The 19,196-nt window shown below is 39.1% G+C and overlaps 3 protein-coding genes across 3 annotated transcripts; 1 reads left to right on the top strand and 2 right to left on the bottom strand.

The window, feature by feature from the left end:
* Positions 1–2,052: 2,052 nt before the first annotated feature.
* LOC131309547 (F-box/kelch-repeat protein At3g06240-like) lies at positions 2,053–3,528 on the bottom strand. Its single transcript, XM_058336163.1, has one exon. It carries the CDS (start codon positions 3,526–3,528, stop codon positions 2,053–2,055), a length of 1,476 nt encoding a protein of 491 aa, XP_058192146.1.
* A 2,125-nt stretch (positions 3,529–5,653) lies between these two features.
* LOC131310648 (uncharacterized) lies at positions 5,654–7,003 on the top strand. The gene has a single exon (XM_058337794.1). It carries the CDS (start codon positions 5,868–5,870, stop codon positions 6,888–6,890), a length of 1,023 nt encoding a protein of 340 aa, XP_058193777.1. The 5' UTR covers positions 5,654–5,867; the 3' UTR covers positions 6,891–7,003.
* Positions 7,004–7,299: 296 nt separating this feature from the next.
* LOC131310647 (uncharacterized) lies at positions 7,300–12,625 on the bottom strand. Its single transcript, XM_058337793.1, has 5 exons — positions 10,670–12,625; positions 10,512–10,588; positions 9,949–10,060; positions 9,626–9,742; positions 7,300–7,904 (listed from the first exon to the last, which is right to left on the bottom strand). The coding sequence occupies exons 1-5, from the start codon at positions 12,071–12,073 to the stop codon at positions 7,554–7,556; spliced, it is 2,061 nt and encodes a 686-aa protein (XP_058193776.1). The 5' UTR covers positions 12,074–12,625; the 3' UTR covers positions 7,300–7,553.
* Positions 12,626–19,196: the final 6,571 nt, after the last annotated feature.

The raw sequence follows: 19,196 nt of genomic DNA, 5'->3' as shown, positions 1-19,196 counted from the left end.
AGCAGCAACCCCCCATTTGTTAGGGTTTTAGTTTCTGTTTGTGTGTGTACAAGGATGGGTGAAACATGCGCTACAGTGAACAAAGTAAGTTCGTTCAAGTTCAGAACCTCTAGCATTACTATCAAATGATTTAAACCTAGCTACTACTCGCATCATTAACAGATTTAGTCAACTCAGGATCTGAAACAGAAGAAATGGCTGAAAGAGAATCGTCCTAATCCAAAGCACGCACAAAATGGATGTTCTTGTAAGCAAATTAATTTGCATCTATATGCTTCTCATACCCTCCACGCCCTCAAGCATATAATCGCCCCAAAGGAGTTTTTTTGTTCAGCAATATGTGTTCAAAGTCCAAACAGCTAATGATTCACCAAAAAAATGCCACGGACACGTACCAAAATGCACAGATTCCGACACAAATGTGTCTAGAACCGTCTGATGTGTATAAGTCCTATATTTGCCGTGTGAGGCTCAGATGCATCAGACTATTTCGGATACATTTGTGTCAGAATCTGTACCCTTTTGTCTGTGTCCATAGGATTGCTCATGACTATTGCAACTGTCGATTTGCCCAAAAACCATTTGCATTCATTTCCTCCCTAACCAACCGTGATGTCTTGTATCGGTGCATTCAAATTTCACGAAGGCGCCAAGGGTGAATCAACTGTTGGTTCGCTCCGGCAAGAGAGTTGTTTTCTCTTTTGTTGTTTCTTAGTTGTTGTTGCTTTTTCAGATTTCAGTTGTGCTTTGTTTTCTGCGGGTTTGAGCTGGGGGTCCGTTAGGATTCTCTACTACCTGGACCTAGATTGGTTCCTACTCTAGACATTTTTTTGCCGGTCCTGCTTGCAGGGGGTGCCTGTGTCGAAGTCTTGGTAGTTTTAGTTCTTTCTTGTACCTTTTGATGAAATCTGTATTGCCTTCAGGCTCTGAAATGAATTTGACATTTTCAAAAAAAAAAAAAAAATTCACGAAGTAAGGGTACGGAAAACAGAATTTACAAAAACCAATTCATCCCGTAACCAGCAGAAGTCAATGCTCTAAATAGCATTAGAGATTCTAGATCATCAACTGCGTGCTAGGAAACAAGAAATATACTAGTAGTTGATTACAGAAATTATAGTTGCTTTTGTACAGAAATGAAGCTTGGCGGAAATTATCACTATCAGTGGTTCAAGTGGTTTGTTTTGGATCAAAAAGAGATTATCTACGAGATTTTTTGAAGTATAAGTCATTAGGCACGAGTAACAAATCGGAAAACCAGAATAAATCTGTGAATCATTTTTGATTTGGTGAATAATTACAAATTTAGTTCCAATAAAAAAAAAAATACAGATTTTTAGTCATCTCAGAATCTGAAACAGAAGAAATGGTTGAAACCGAATCGTCCTAATCCAAAGCATGCATAAAAGGGAATTACTTGTAAACAAATTCATAGGTATGATATGAATATGATACCAGTGTCATCTCGCCCTCAAGGATATGACTGCCCTCAAAGGAGTTTTTCTGAGTGATATGTGTTCAAAATCCAAAGAACTAATGATTCACCAAAAAACACTACATACACATACCAATATGCACATATTCAAACTCCAATATATCTGAAACCGTCTAATGTTTCAAAGTCCCAAATTCAGACGATTTCACACACTTTTGTGTTTGGATCTATACCCTTTTGTCTGTATCCGTAGGATTGCTCATGACTATTGGAATTGTCGATTTGCCCAAGAAATATTTGCATTGATCATTTCCTCTCCAACCAACCGTAATGTCTTGAATAGTTTCAATCAAGCTTCGCCATGTAAGGGTACGGAAACAGAATTTAGAAAACCAATTCATCCCATAACCAACCAAAGTTAATGCTCTAATTAGCATTATATAGAGATTCTAGATCTCAACAACTGCATACTAGGAAACAAGAACAAAAAAACTCGATATACCACCAAATAAAACGACGTCAAAACGGAAACCAAAAAAACAAACTACACAACCGAATCAATCAAAGTGAGTCCATTTTTACCCTGATTCTTCCTTCTACTCCACCAATAGTTTGTATCAACGAACCAGACCATTATATGTATCCGGTGAAATGAGGTTCTCCGTAAAGGTTACTCCTTCGAAATCTTTAGGAATGCCAGGGATATGTAAATCCCTAACTAATGTATGATCCTCCAAATTGTAAACGCCTATTTTCCCTTCACCATATGCCAACGAGACTTCTTCATCATTCTTCAGCATACACAACGGAGTGAACGTCTTACAAGATGGTATGTCGATTGCATATCCACTCCATGTCTCACTATTGTCATGTTCACTGATCAACCAAAAGTTAATACTACTTCTATCACCCCTGTCGCGCTCCCATCTCTCCCTATGTGGAGGAGGATAATACAAACAGAGCTTTTCATCTAGTAACCGTATTTCGATGTAAGAGGATTTCGGCTTGAAGTCACTATGTACTTCTAGGGTACTGAATTCCTCCTTCGCCAAATCAAACGCGGTGACCTTCCAAGGTTCATCTTCACTCTGCGTATCATATGTGGTCCAATAGAGAGCTCCATTAAAGAACACCCCAAGTACGCCTGGACGAAGCAATTGACCGGGGAAGTCCTCAACCTGCTTCCAAGAATTGTGTCTCAATGAGTACACTCTAACCTTCGTCCGGAACACCTTATTCACGGCATCACTTAACTCTGCACAAATCCTAACCAACTTGTAATCATCACTGGACGAATCATAACCAAGGCCATAACTGAAATTCGGAGGCGTTGTCGGCACGGGCGGTTCTGACACTCTCTTGGTCACTCCCGTTAACGGGTTCCAGAACAAGATCACATTGTCCATCTTTCGTTTACGCAAACAAACCAAGCCGTCGCACGCAGCCACAATCAGATAACACGAGAAATCCTCAACTGGACAAGTGATCTTTCGTATGGTGAAGAAACTGTTCCCAACCCATTTCTTGTCTTGCAAGAAAACTGAATCCAAATCCCAAATAAGAATCCTTCGGCGATCGAAACTACACGTACTCTTCACAGACCTATTCATCTGGTCTAAAGCCAAGTGAGGATCCGAAGCAATCATCGATTTCCAATACTTGGAAACTGACATGAGACGTAAAAGGCTTCTGACAGGGAGTCTCGATAGTATACCTCTGAAGATGATATCATTCGGAACCTTTGGAAGTGAAACCACTGGACGTCCTTCAACCGATCCGCCCTCGTTTGCGATCTCTGGGGTTCGCAAACGATCTTGTTCGGTTTCGAAAACAAGCCAGAACTGAGGCGTTTCTTCGCCCTGCTTGACGAACACAACGGGTCCCTCGGCAACACGGTACGCGATCACGTGAGAAGCCGCGGTCCTGGCGCAATCGGTCATGTCTGAGGCGCAGTTTTCTCCGATCCATATGTAGACGGCCGAGCGAGCGTGAACGACGAACGCTCCGCGAGAGTCGAGGGGCTGGTTCGGTTGTAACGGGACGGATATTTGGGGGACGAGATGGAGAGGATCGTACGCGCAGTATGGCGCCATGGATTCTGTGGACAGTGTGAAAGGAATTAGCAGTATAAAAAGATGGCAGGAGAAGGACAAAAGTAGGGTTCGTTACTAGTCCCCGCGCCACCTGTAATGGTTGTCCGGTTCGCAAAAGATGACATAAAAATAATATAATTTTTGAAAGAAAAATTTAATTTTTTTTCAACAATTTATTAGTTATTGATGAGTAATTTGTAATTTATGAAAAAAAATTAAATTTTTTTATTAAAAGAAATGCATTAATATTGATTTCTCGTTTTGTGAACCGGATAAACATTTTTTGACGGAGATAATAGTACCTAGTACACTACGAAGTCCAACCCCTCGGGGAATGCCGATGTTAGAAACATAGTTGTGGGGTCAAGTCTAATCTTAGAAGCCCTATCTAGTTTGTAACGTTTGTTTACGGAACTGGATCCTCTCGGGTCCTATAAACGGATTAGACGATCTAATTTCGGCCTATTTTGGACTATTTATGGGCTCGCGTTAATGACCAGAATCGTTTACCTTTTGAAACACGTATTGTCGAGAACATATACTAAGCCAAAAATTAAATTGATCGAATACCGTAGACCGCTCCGATGGCAATTTAGCAAAAAACGGATAGAGCCATTGAGAGGTTCAAGATGTCATTGGTGGCCAAAGAACGTACACAAGATTCTGCGGTCGAAACTCAGGTTATAAATTTCTTAATAGAATAGAGATTCGATATCAATGTGAGCCGTTGAGCAAAAATTAATCCTAACCATTCATTAAACGCAAAGTAAATATAGACCCTTATCCAATATATATATATATATATATATATATATATATATATATATATATATATATACACCCTTAATTAAAGATATATTTTCAAAAACCGTCCTTTCTTATTTTAAATATATCTTCAAAACCCATCATTTGTATTATATAGAGATAGAGATATGCCTTTGATTTGTTTGTGTAGTGGCTGGGTCAAGACTCTCTCCATGGCAACTAGTTAACTTGTTAATTCATTTTTTTTTTGTGGTCATTTTGTCTCTTAATTTACGAACACAAAAGTCACGAATCGTGTCCTATTTAACAATCACAATACATGTGGCGTACCACTAATCCGATGCACAGATAAGAAATTAGTGATCTTTTGACAAAGAACATCGAAGATATCCATTTGAAATGTTTATGAGTTCTTTTCAGACTCAAGAGAGTCAATATAAGTGGATATTCTCTTTATAAACGATGTAAAGTGTAAACTTAATTATTTTGCACATAGAAAATTAACAATAGGTTTGGTTCAAATATTTTTTTGAGGAGTTATATACTTCCTCTATTCTAAATTGTTACAGTAATTTTTGTTTTTTTTTTTGGGAAAGTTGGTATCAAAATTTGTGTTTTTCTTTTAATCAAGTCTTATCTTATCTGTAGTTGTCATCCATATTTTGATTCTGACACCAAGTGTGTTTTTTTACTTATTAACGAATGACAGATTATCGAAGTGAGACCCAAAATGCCCGGTAACACCCACAAACCTGGACATCAACCCTACGAGCGATGATCTCCTAATTATAAAATCCACCCGAACTAACAAGCACAGAAAGACTATAGGTACAGCATGCAGTATGTGCACAGATAGCGCGTACAACGCGCTTTTTGGTCTGTCTCGGGTCCAACAAGATAATCGAAGCCGCTCATTTTGTTTAATATATTTTGTTTAAGGTTTCCGTAAAAAAATCAGCTCCATCCTACATCGATATAGGCGTTTACAAAACATTCAAAATCCCTTCAGAAGTTAGGCTAAATTCTGAAGTAATTTTGGACGTATCGTAATCACTTTTATCGATGTCGGATAGAGCTGAGTTTTTACAGAAGACCTTAAACAAAATGTATTGAACAAAATGAGCGATTTCGATTATCTTTGTTGGACCCGAGACGGGCCAAAAAGTGCTGTACGCGCTGTCTGTTCGCGTACCGCTGTAGCAGTAGCAGCAGCTCTCAAACAAGTACTGTTGTTTAGTATGGCTATAGATATGTGGAAGTGTAATCCAATTTCGGACCTTTTTAATTGCAACATCTCAAATTTATACTAAATAAATAGATACAGGCTTTAATTTTAACCCCCAAAAAAGCTTCTGGTTCACCTACCCTCTTAGGCGCAAAAAAATTTAATCAAAAAGTGCCACTGAGATTACTTGCCTCCGTTGCTTATCAAATGTCTGATTCTTTGCCTTTTCCTGAATCCTCCTCCCTACTTGAAGAACTTCCCATCAAGCCATCCCCCTACCTAGTACCTGCTACCCTAATCCACCATTTTTTTCTTCTTCTTCTCTCATTCATCATCTCCAAACACTCCGATGTCCGGCCACCGCGAAACCAATCCTTATTTCCTCCCTTTTTCTAACCAGCCAGAACCTGACCCCAACCGCCGTCACCCTCGCCTGCACCCGCAATACGAGTATCCACAACGACTACCTACTCCCACTCCCCATTCTCCTCCACCACCACAGCCATCATCACCACCTCATCAAACTCCACACCGCACCCCCACTCCTCATGTCCCTCCACCTCAACACCGAACTCGAACTCGAACTCCCCCGCCCCACCCCGGACCCGAAACTGATCATTTCCCAGTCCACCAACCTCAGCACCAAACTCAAACTCCCCCGCCCCGCCACGGACCCAAAACTGATCATTTCCCAGTCCACCAACCTCCGCACCAAACTCAAACTTCCCCGCCCCACCACTCTCAGCCGTCACCGGACGAACCAACCCACCCCTCCCCGAAAATAAGAATGCCCTACGGGCGCAAAACGAGGTTCTACACGTGGCTACTTGGAGCCTTCTGCGCGCTCTTCTGGATCGCCGTCGTCCTCGGAGGCCTAGTGGTCCTCGTAGTCTACGTCCTCTTCCGTCCCCGTGGACCGAAGTTCGACATTGCTGCCACCTCCCTCAACGCGGCCTATCTCGACATGGGTTACCTCCTGAATGCCGACATGACCATCCTCGCAAACTTCACCAACCCGAGCAAAAAGGCGACCGTGGATTTCCACTACATCTACGTGAATCTCTACTTTGGAAACACGCTCATCTCGACGACTTACGTGGAACCGTTCAAGGCTATGAAGACGGAGTCCGCGTTTCGGAATGTTCATCTGGTCAGTAGCCAGGTGGGGCTGCCTCTGAGAGAGAGACAGAAGATGATGCAGCAGATTGAGGGGAACAGAATCAGGTTTGAGGTGAAGGCTTCGTTGAGAACAAGGTCAAATCTGGGTAGTTTGTTTCGGTACTCGTACTGGTTGTTTGGGCATTGTCTCATTGAGGTGACTGGCCCTCCTAGTGGTGTCTTGGTAGGGAAGAAATGCACAACAAAACGCTGAGACATGGAGACTGCAATGTGGTGGAGTTTTTCCTCTGTTTGGTTTTTGTTTTTCCATTTTTGGAACAGGTTTAATTTATATTCTATGGCTATAAACCTGGTAATTTGTATTTATGTTATGAATCTTTTTTTTTCTTCTCTTCGTTGCTTTGAACTATAAACTTGACAACAGACAAATCGCTCCACCAACTAAGAACGGCCATGCTACCAGCATGTACCTTGCCAACTACGGTTTGTGATTTCTTAGAGTTGTCTTTATCTATTTCCTTCTTCTTGTAATATTTAGTTATATCAATGAAATATTACTTTCTTTGCTTTTCAAAAAAATAAAAATAAAATTTTTTGACAACAGAAATTGAGCCCTGATAAAACCCTCAAAAGAATATCTCCACCAAAATAAATCACAAGAGGAAGGAACAATCGATGGTATATTGATATGAATTTTGAGCACATTTGATTGACTAAACAGAACAGTCAGTCCCCCAAAAGACAAGTATAACTTTGCCTCAGTGAGGTTGCCACTTGTGTACAATAGACTTTGTAGTTAACTTAGCTTAATTAATAATGAAGCCTTGGAAAAACAAATTTCTACAGACTACCATTTCATGATCATTAAATTTCTAAAGATCACAACAAATACACAAAGGAGAAGGGAAAAGTATACTCAGATAAGGGGTTCAGAGAGCTCCATTTCATTCGAACTCTGTTGTTGTGCGTCTGACAGTCGGGAGCCAACGAAGTTCAACCCAAGCCATTCCCACGGCCAACATACGTATCTGTTGCTGTTTAGGCCCCTCGAATTTTGCCGGGTATCGAGCTGTTCGAGCTGATTGGTCAGCTCCTCAACCCTATCCCTCAGCCTAGTTGCCCTCGAGTCTGCCAATCTCAACGATTTCTCAGCGGCATCTCTTGCTGCCATGGCAGCAGCTGCTGTTTCTTCCTTGAATTTTAGCTTCTTCTCTGACTCAAGCACAGCTTGCTTCGCCTCTTCAAGCTCATCGCGTACAGCTGACAACTGCAAATTCAAGTAACAAAAGATGTTCCAATAAACTGAAACAGAAACCAAAGTTGTGGGGAAAAAATAGTGCGTGTGTGTGGCAATGGGTGCCGCCGTAAAATAGTAACACAAGTCTACAACAGAATTCACGAAGTTGGAATCAAAAGATGGTTTCATATTTGTGTACATGACATATCAAGTACTTGAATCAGCAAATGTGACTGAAATGTACTTTTATCGAGCTCATACAGAAAGCTCTGCACAATATTCGTAACTAACAGTCATCAAGCCAAATAGAGAACAGTTATCAAGCAATAGAGAGAAGCTCTGCACAGCAAGCTGATATATAAAATTTGCCAAACTCTTTCTTTAGATAAAACTATGATCGTCTGAATTTCTATACGGTGGATTGAAGTTTTGGTAACTTGCATATACTTGCAACTTGCAAGTCTAAAGCTTAAATCTTATTTGTGGTAGGTAACACCAAGAGATATTTTGAGAAGGGCGAACTTCACTTGTGGAAACACTATCTCTAGCTCTAATGTGAATCTGAACGTGAAAAGAGGCAAACAATGAGCCTATTATCACAAACGTTGAAACCTAAAAAGAAGCATAAACATTAAAAAGTGCTTGTACACTCATATATCCGAATCCCTAAAACAATATTACAATCATAAATAAGCAATTTAGCTCTCCTCAATGACAAAATAAACCACCTAAATTGATTCTTGTACCATAAAGTCTTCCAGAAAGACCTCTGGTTATTCCGGAAGCTCTTTTTTTTATTTGTTTCCTTTTTATGATCAATAAATTTATTAAATTTATCGACAAGGCATCAAGGGGATGCCACCAATGTACAAAGGAAGGCCAAGGACAAAAAGGTTTCATCAATAAGCCAAAAAACAACCTCATGAAAAAGAATCCCTTGCACGATTCTAGAATCATAAAGTAAGCAACTTACCTCTCCTGAATGGTGTATATAAATCATCTATACTTCTTCTTTTACCATTTTTTCTTCCCAAAAAACCTCTCGTAATTCTAGAGTTCAAAATCCACACATAGCTTACAAAACCAACGGAACAAAGTTGCAAGGATAAATTACAGGCCAGTCCAAAAATTGCCCCTTTATTCCCATTAAGGAGAATGGCGCATTTTTATTTAGTTGCAAGTCTAGGTAGGAAAATGTGGGCCTCTCCTTGATGGAGCATTTTCAGATTGGGCTGGAGTTCTTGGGAATATGGGCCAATTACCTGAACTGGCCCGTAATTTATCCAAGTTGTGCAAAGGTAAAATGATAAGTGAGAGAGAACCTCTGGCCAAAATAACTGTTATTATATCCACGCATGTGTAAATACAACACTTTACACTGCAACCACCCCTGGATGCAGTGCAATCACATTTAAACCAGGTGCTGCAACAACTTTGACAAGCCAAACCTAATTAAGGACCTAAAACAGTGCCCGTGTCTCCTACTCACCTAGCATTTACCAGGTTTAAACAACATTTTGTATGGTTCAGTGTGTACGTGTTTATAGGAATCACTATTGCAGGAGGATATGTGCCTTCAAAACAATGAAAAACTATTCCCCCAGCCACTACAAGTAATCATTCCTTGAGTTAGCTCCCAAACACTCTTTCATAGGTGAGTGCATGTTAATGTGACAAATTCAGTTTACATATCAAAAGAGTATTACTTGAATATCCAAGTAAAAAGGTTCAGTGCAGACTATTCAGCATACCTGCACCATGAACTCTTGCTCAACAGCTTTGCCTGCAGCAGCTTCCTGCTGCGCTACCACTTTCCACCTCGTAATTTCTTCTTCAGCACCAGCAATGTCCATCATAAGTCCTTCAATCTGAAGATATACAAGTACAAAGGATTACTTGATGCACATAATTTATGCATTCTCTCTTAAACTTGCTGGATTAATTCAAAACTACCAAGTTCTACCAATCACTTTCTTATATAGTACTCGCTTAAAATGCCGCTAAGTGAAAGAAGAGAAATCAAAATGTTTCCAAGTTCTGACCTAAGAAAAATCCCTGGAAAAGAGTAACTTACATTTTCATTTGCCACTCTCTCCTTCTCTTCAAGTTCTTCCAGACGTTGCTTCCTATGGTTAAGCTCCTTGGCTTGAGCCTCCACATGCTCTTTAAGTAAACTTGTCTCTGCCCTTAATCCAGTAACAAAGTTTAAAACAGTCCACTGTAAGTACAGATCTGATGCTCGAATAGGCTATACGAAAGGACATTCCCAAAGCAACTACAAATATGGAAGTAGACCAACTAACAACTGGCAAACACATTCATCCATTGTACACCGAGACTAATATCAATGACCTCCTAGTGAAATTTACAAGCCAAAGGTTATTAATCCATATGATTTTTCAAAGCATTTGGGTAAAAACTGTCTTTAGATGCTAAAAAATAAAACAGTAATTCCTGCAGTAATTATTACTCAGACTAGTAAAAATTTTCTAGGCATTACAGATGCAAAATTTTCTTTATCTAGTTTCCTTACCTTTTCATGTATGGCACATATATAGTAGTACGATGGAACCAGTACGGATCACAAATTTGACAAAACAACAGCTTCAAATACAGCCGAAATTGAAAAGGGAGTACCTTAGCTCCTCCACTGAATGCTGCAGCTCAATGATTTCAAGCTGAGATTGCTTAATAATATCCTCCAAAGCTCCTGCCTGCATATCTTAAATCAATATCCCAACAAAGGACTATAAATAAGAGCTTCAAAACATGAGTTAAGCCAGCCAAACACATACCAAAGCGTATATTTCATCTTTCTCCGTCTCTGGACCCTCAGCTTTATCATAAGAAGCAGCATCCTTTCCACTCCCTCGATGATTACTAAATCTATAATCTATTCCGGCCTCTCTTAATCCATTTTCTGCAACTTTAAACAATTCATTCGTCTTCGATGACAAATCCATTGAAGTCCTTCGTGACAAAGCACTTCTCAACAGGGACCCAATATGTTCTTTCTCCTTGGCTAACCGAGAAGCAGTTTCACTTAAACTTTTCACTTCGCGACTCCTCTCCTCTACCAAATCCTTCGTTCTGTCAACCACAATTCTAGTCAATTCACATATTGATTCCATCCCTGCTAAGGAAGCACGAATATTCTCCTCAACATCTGTTTCTTGTGGAACAAACATGGACTCAGACACTTCCGACTGGTCCATTTTACCGGTATCAACTATCTTAATAACCCCATAAAGCCTGTCATGAATTTTCGATACTAGATTCAACTGCTCAACCAATAGCGGCCTATGCAAGTCCATCTTCGACTCCAAGTTCCTCAACTTGTCGTCATACTCACCAACTAACTGCTTCAACCCTGCCACATCATTCTCCGCCGAATTCAGCTTCTCCGACATCTCCTTTTCAATCTCAATCATCTTCCCATCTTTTTCCGCCACAGATTTCTCCAAATCCTCCACGACAGAAGTTTTCTTGGAAACCTCCTCTCTCAACCCACTAATCGTCGCCTCAAGCTGCGAAACCTCGATAGCAATCTCGTAACTCCTCTGCTCCATCTGTAACCTAGCTTCATTCCTAGACTTAGTTGCCAAGTCAATCTGTTTCAAAAGCTCTTCAACAATCTCGTTCGTCCTCTTAATAACTCCATAAGCAACTGCAGGCAACCCATTGTACTTCTGAGACCTAGGCAATCCACCTTGTGCAAAATTCTTGTAATTACTAACTTTCCCTGATATCTTCTCAATACCAGTAACCAACATCTGAGATGCAGTATCCATCTCCGACCTAAATGACTCCTTCACCTTAACTAACTCATCTAACTGCTTCGAATTCTCCTCTCTTAACCTACAGGCCTCGGCTAATTCACTTGATAACTTCTCGTTCGCTCTCACGGCCTCCTCCTTGTCGCGCTGCGCCTCATCGCGCTGCCTCCCAAACTCGTCGCGCTTCTTGATCGCCTCGTGAGCGAGCGCCTTGAGCCGGTTGAACGACACCAGTAGCTCGGACCTGGCGCTCTCCGCCGCCTCGCGCAGCTGCCGCTCGCGATCAAGCTCGGCGAGAACCTCCCTAAACCTCTCGACGGACACGTCATCCGCCGAGGGACTCTGTATTGAAATCGGTACAGGATCGTCGGCCTCGACGTCGCTCAGAACGGCGTCGTTTTCCTCCTCACCCGCGCTGGCCATTATTACTTATTACAGGTTGGTTAAATTCCAGGTTTATATATGAACAAGTCGCTATGACGCTATAAGGGATCGATCAAACACGCGTTCATCGACCGTGTGCGATGTAAAAGTTGATACCAAACGACGTGGAATTAAGGAATTGAAATCTCTAAATCCCAGGTTTGCCTAAATCCTAGGTTCACATAAGTAGACGTCGCTATGACGCAATAAAGGATCGATCGAGCACGCGTTCATTGATGGTGTGCGATGCGAGAGTTAAAGTTGATATCAAACGAGGTGGAATTGAGGAATTGAAAATTGCAAACCCTAGAATGGGGATAGGAGAAGGGGCGGTTAAGTTACGATCATTGATCAGCAGATGCAATGAACAAAGTACCTCAAAATATGACGGTAGATCGAAATTGAGATTGGATTGAAGCACTAGATTGGTAAATGAAATAAATGGAAGTTGAGCTTGAGATCGTCGTACCTTTGAGCAGTCCTAGCGCGAAGAAAATTTAGAGAGAGAGAGAGAGAGAGAGAGATTAGCTACCAACCAGTCTACCTCTGTATTTCCAATTTTTTTTTTTTTTTGGGGGTGGTGGGGGGGGGGGGGGTACTAACGTCGGAAATAACCGTATTTCCTTTTCTACAAGGAAAAGAAATTACGACTAAAAAGAAAAGCAAAGAGGAAATGAAGGTGGAAAAGGATAGCAATTTGGCGCGGTTGGGGTGTACGTACGATCGTGGTAGGAGAGTGCCACGGAAGGGATTGACCTTTTGGTAAATCTGTTGGACGGTTGGATGAGAGTTATATGAGGGAGGGAGGTGGATTATGATGGTTTCGGAACACAGGAAATAAACTCTTTGGGGCTATCTTTGATCGGAAGTCTTCCGAGTACAGTTGACGCAGAGGGACTGCTCATCAAAACCGTCAAGCTGGTGACTCTCGCTTACGGGCGTAAACGGTTCAATTTGGTTCGATTTAGATACTATTTTTTAAATTATAAATAGTAAGGTAGTTGATTTTTGAATTTCAAAAAAAGTCTCGAACGCTCCCCCTTTTGTTATTTATTTGGCAAATTTTTTAAATTATTCTCTCAATTTAAAACTTTTTCGTGGAAAAGTTCTTTATTTTCTCTAGAAGAGTTTTTTACAAGTTTCTGCAATCCACAAAACATCTCAGGCGCTCCACATTTTTACGTACTTTAAGGAACTTTTCCGGAAAATTTTTTTAGATTGAGAGTGTAACTCAAAAAGTTTCACTAATAAAAATAAAAAATAAAGCACCTTCGGTTTTTTTTAGAGTGCAAAAATCATACCTCTCGTATTAACTAGTAAATCGAACATTTCAATTTGAACATCTCGCGAACAGAATAAAACCAAGTAGTTTAATAGTGTTTGGGTATGGTACGACTTAGTTCGATTTGACAGATTTATTCTGATTTGGGAAAAAAAAAACAAAAAATGACTTCAAACAACATATAGTACTATTAACAAGGGAAAATACTCCGTTCAAAAAAGAAGAAGAAGGAAAAATACTTATTTATGGAGGTGCGGTAAACAGCATGTTTGCAGCACCAGCCAATCACAGCATCTAAAAGTATTTTGTATGGTCTGAATTTTAACGAAACTCTTCCCTTAAAAAGTTTCATTAACATTCCGACCATTCAAAAGTGTTTTGGACAGTCACGATTGAGTACTGTAAACACTTGTTTATAGCACTCCGTAAATAAGATTTTCTCATTAAGAGAATCCATAGTGGAATAATACAAAATGGATAATCAAAAGTTGTCACATCATCTTTTGATTTTCCATTTAAGGAGTGGCTAAGGTTAACAATATAGAGGTCCATAATGGTACAATCAAAATTGAATAATCAAAACTTGCCACATTACTTTTTCAACTTATAAAAATCTAAAAACTGTGACATAGAAAGCAATTTTTTAAAATAATTTTCAAACTAATAAAAATAGATTATTAAAAAAAAAGAAAACAGTATTTTTTGAAAACTTTGATTAAAAAAAACAATTCTTGGGAAAAGTTTTTGGGAGTAGTTTTTGAAAAAAAAAAAGTTTTAATAATTTTTTTTGAAACAAACTGTTTTTAATAAAAAAAATAAAAACTGTTTTTAAAAGTATTTTTTTAGAAATATGTTGAAAATGGAAATGTGGGGACAACTAAATTTGATTATCAGCAAAAAGATGCTAATTTTGATTATCCAATAACCAAAATTTGATTAGTTGTTAAGAGATTGCTAAGTTTGGTTATTCTAATGTGAGCTCTTTTTTGAACAAATATTGCTAACATTAGCAACATTTTAGTTTTGATTATACCACTGTGAATGCTCTAACAAGTCCTAATTTTTTCACCCCTACAAAGGAGGGTGAACAATCCCACTCTATTGGTAGCATCTTATGAGCCTTGCACTAACCCACTCTTACTTTAACCATAGTTAACACTTAACACTTAATAAAAGATTCCTAAAAATAGTGGCGGACGCAGAATCTGTCCTCAATGGGGGCCTGAATCACATGTATTTTTACGATAATAACAAAAAAGATAGTCTATAATATAACTTACTAGTTCTGAGAAAAAGGCAAAATTGTGAACATATAGGAGTACATAATACTAGCATTTAATGTTACAACCACGTCTGAAAATGGTCAACTTCTTAAAATTAGGTGATTTTTTTTTCACACATACATAAAAACTTTATCAAAAAAAATTCTGACTTGTTGGGCCAATTCTATATAACTTTTCGAAATCAACCTGAAAATATAGTTCGTGAGATAATTGAGAGGTATGCAGTGCAGGGGCCGGCCGCCCTTGTACCCTCGTCCCCCTTTGCCTAAAAATCACTTGATAATGTATAAGAGCATCTCCACTCCCTACTCAAACTTGAACTCAAATTTAAATTTGAGTAAAAATCACCGAAAACACCACTCCACTTTTTACTCAAAAGGAAAAAAACAGAAATGATCTTTGTAGTTTGGTGTTTGTGTCAACTTGGTCCCTGCAGTTTGAATTCGCTCGATTTACACTCTATAGTTTTTATTTTGTTCCAACTTTGCCCAATTACTAACTGCCATTAGACTCCATTAACCCCAGACATGAATGGCCCATTTTCTAGGTTAAAACCGTAATCTGTCATTCTCCTCTTGCCCTAATATACCTCTCAACCATTCTTCATTTTTTTTTCACGACTTTCATTCTCCATTTGTCGCGCCCGGGATTTTACCTTCGATCGAAACGTATCTCGTTCGTCTTCGGGGAGAAGGGGCAAGAGGGATTAGGGCCTGGATAAGTAGTCTGATTCCTATGGATTGCGACGTGGTTCTTGAAAAGAAATGAAAATAAGGAGTTTTGTATTCTATAAAAGGGGTTCGGATATTTTTGAAAAATATTTGAATTTTAGAAAATAAAGTGGGTTTTATTTTAAAAAGGGATCGAGATTTCATCAAGCTGCCTCCATATCTCCAGGTAAAGGAGAATCAGGTCCGACGGTGGTTCAGGCCACAAAAGGGGTTTAGAAAAAAACTTAGAGTCTCCACAAGGTATAGAGTTTAGGTGTGTCTGGTCACCTCTTGAATATTAGAAGAATAATTCAAGTATTTTAGAAAAAAGAACACGGGCCAGAGAACTCAATTTTTAAAAAAGATTGACTCTGTTTTGTTTTTTAGGAAAAAGGCTTTAGGTCTGCGAGGTCAGAGAAGAAAGAGTTTGGTAATTCCCTAGAAAATGGAGCCATTAATTGTGTCTGAGGTTAACGGAGGCTAACAGTAGTTAGTAATTGGATCAAGTTGGAACAAAATGGAAACTGTTGAGTGTAAATTGAGCCAATTCAAATTACAGGGACCAAGTAGACACAAACACTAAACTATATGAACCATTTCGGATTTTTTCCCTTACTCAAACTCATACCAAATTTGAGTTTTACTCAAATTTCTCCCCAAATTTGGTTTGAAACAAATTCTTACTCAAATTTTGAAAGTTATTTTCTCCCCCTCTAATTTACAACTATGCTATTAATGAAATTTTTACTCAAATTAATACCTAGATTTGTATTTGGCCATTAAATTGCTTCATGCCAAATCAAGTTTTTACCCAAATTTTTACTCAACTTTGGGTAAAAAATTGAGTAAGGAGTTGAGATGCCCTAACTTAATCCAAACCACCTTTAACACCCAATGGGATACTAAGGCAGCAATCTTGTAAACTTATTTGTCCAGAATTTATTTAGGTATTTTTTTATTTTTCATAACTTTTTGTTTAGCTTTTTTTTGTACTTTCTGGGGTTAATTGTTCGTCTTGACGAGACTCTCGACAAGACGAATCGGAAGATTATAAAAACATGGGCCGATCGATGTTGAAAAAAGTTCATGTAAGATGACACTTTAGACCCAAAAAAAAAATACAGTTGTTTAACACTTGAAAATAGGTCCTTATTTTTTAAGTATTTATTTGAGAATCTGGAAGTCCTGTTCCACTTTCTCAAAAAATTACTAAAAAAGTAAGGACCTATTTTCAAGCTTAAAAATAATGAGTTTACGAAAATAATTTTTTAATTTGTTTTTGCAGGGTTTGATAAATCTCATTGAAATTTATCAAATAAGATCCATATTGCATATTTTTTTGATTTCAGTAAGCCTATTATTTTTAAGTACTTATTTGAGAATCTGGAAGTCCCGTTCCACTTTTCCAAAAAAATACTAAAAAAATAAGGACCTATTTTCAAGCTTAAAAATAATGAGTTTACGAAAATAATTTTTTAATTTTTTTTGCAGGGTTTGATAAATCTCATCGAAATTTATCAAACATGATCCATATTGCATTTTTATTTTATTTCAGTAAGCCTATTATTTTTAAGCTTGAAAATTGCAAATAAGTACTTATTTTTTAAGGGGGTAAACCGGAACACCCTCTAATTGATTTATTTTATTTTTGGATAGATTATGTTTTAATGTTTTGTGTGTGTGTTTTTAGCCCTCAGACCTCCTTAAGCTTGCTGATGTTATGTTTAACTTTGCTGAAACTGCAATCCTGAAATCTCGTTTTAAAATGGGGTAAGTTTATATGGGGTTGAATTTATGTAGAACTTTATTATTTGTTTCCTGATGATTTTTTTGTGTGCAGCTTTTAAGAGGAGTTGAAGGCATGTTGCAGCTTTTGTCACTGCATTTTTTTTTCTTTCCAGAAGCTGAGTATTGTAATCAACAAAATTGTGGTCTTCTGTGTGCAAGATATGTTGTGGATGATGCCTATTATTTTGAGGATGCAATAACGATGCTTTGAATGACTCATGATGTTCTCGAAGTTGTAATCTCTGAATTTTTTGCCTGCTTGTGTGTAGTATGTGGTAGTTTGGATAGAGGGTTTTCATAGATGCCAAGTTGCCAACCATCATCTTTTGTATTTGTTCCTTCGGGTCCTTGGTGGTGTGTGATTGTCGAGGGGAGAGCTTATTCCTTCACGGATTGAAGGATGAGCACCTTGTTGTCTCGCATGGTTGCACCTCTCACTCTTCTCACTGATCTCATTCTCTTAATTTGCTTTTCTTCTCTATTGGTTTTGGCGCAACACATAAACATCACCACTTTTTGGAATACTAGTTGCATTGAAGAGTGCATCAATTTTTTAGAGATGAGTAGTTAAAAAAATGTATGTCGTCCAACCCGACCTTAGACTCTTTCTTAATTAGTGCGTATGATATGGCACACCGTTTTACCCTACTTCTAGTCTTTTTCTTTTCACTAGCAAAAGTGCACCCCATTAGATACACGCTTTGAAAGGCGCAATTGAATTAAGCAATATTTGTCAGTTTTGTGTTGGTCAGTGTTTTTTTTTTGCTTGCTTAGTGATTGTCTCAAGTTTTGGGTCGTAGTTGCATGTAAAGGATGAGGATAACAATGTTGTTGCTTAGGATAATTATCATTCTTTCACGTTGTTAGCTGTAGCTTAGGATAGAATAGAATAGTATTTAGTTTTTGAAGGTTTCAATTGTAATCATTATCTCATTGTTGTAAATTATTTATACCTATGGACTTGGCTAATAAAGTTAAGTTTTTGAGATACAAGAAATATCGAAGCTCTTTATGGTATCAGAGCAAAAACTCTCCAGGAGTAAAACCGATCCTTTTTTTTTTTCTTTTTTTTCTTTTGTCCTTTTTCTATCTCCTTGCTTTTCTCTATCTTCATGGCTGACAAACAAAAACCAACTTCTTTGGTAGAACTCATTGTCAGTTCAACACCTCAATCAGTGGTTTCCAACCAAGTTTTGGTCTCCATAAACGCTGCTGCCCAACTCCCTCTCAAACTCACATAATTGAACTATCTCTCGTGGCGTGCGCAGTTCAATGCCGTTCTCATTGGGTATGACCTCATAGGCTATGTTGATGGCTCTTATCCATGCCCGCCAAAGACAATAGAAGAAGCTGCAAACCCGGCCTACACTTTGTGGCGGCGACAAGATCAACTCTTGTTGCATGCAATTTTTGCCTCTGTTTCAGAACAAGTGACTCCTTTGCTTGCCTCCGCCACCAGCTCGCATGAAGCTTGGACGAAGCTCACCAAACTTTATGCCAATCGCTCTCGCTCTCGGATGATGAGTCTCAAGGACCGTCTAGCAAAACCTCGTGACTCCAAGCCTATGGCTGAGTATTTGCAGACTATCAAAACTACCTCCGATGAGCTCACTCTCATTGATGCGCCTGTAAGCGAGGATGACCTCCACCTCTACATTCTCAACGGCATCGGTAGTGAGTTCAAGGACATTGTTGGTGCTCTTCGCGTTCGCAAATCTGACATTTCCTTCGAAGAACTTCATGATAAGCTTGTTGATTATGAAGCCTTCCTCCAAAAACAGACTGCCCAATCCACCCCTCAGGTGATCACAGCCAATTCCACCCATCGCTCCAACAATTTCCAGTCTCCTCGCTGCTTCATAAACAATCGACCGAGTTCCCAAAATCGGTCCCAAAACTTCAAACCTCGCAACAACCAAGGATCCAACCCCAGCCAAAATCGTCGCCATGACCAGCCACCAAGCCAAGGCTACAAAGGTAGTTACATAGGATTCTGCCAACTTTGTGATCAACAGGGTCATACTGCCAAACGGTGTCCACATGCTCGGCCACTCCAAACC

This window comes from Rhododendron vialii, chromosome 12a (assembly GCF_030253575.1).
Source record: "Rhododendron vialii isolate Sample 1 chromosome 12a, ASM3025357v1".
NCBI lineage: Eukaryota > Viridiplantae > Streptophyta > Magnoliopsida > Ericales > Ericaceae > Rhododendron > Rhododendron vialii.
Note: the sequence above shows the minus strand (reverse complement) of the source record. Positions and strands in the feature narration are given on the sequence as shown.

Excerpts from the sequence above, each read along its gene's own strand:
- LOC131310648 (XM_058337794.1), top strand. The coding sequence starts at position 5,868 with ATGTCCGGCCACCGCGAAACCAATCCTTATTTCCTCCCTTTTTCTAAC.
- LOC131309547 (XM_058336163.1), bottom strand. The coding sequence starts at position 3,528 with ATGGCGCCATACTGCGCGTACGATCCTCTCCATCTCGTCCCCCAAATA.
- LOC131310647 (XM_058337793.1), bottom strand. The coding sequence starts at position 12,073 with ATGGCCAGCGCGGGTGAGGAGGAAAACGACGCCGTTCTGAGCGACGTC. Across the intron at positions 10,589-10,669 it reads AAGATGAAATATACGCTTTG|GCAGGAGCTTTGGAGGATAT; the intron begins GTATGTGTTTGG and ends TAAGATATGCAG. Across the intron at positions 10,061-10,511 it reads CATTCAGTGGAGGAGCTAAG|GGCAGAGACAAGTTTACTTA; the intron begins GTACTCCCTTTT and ends TACTGGATTAAG.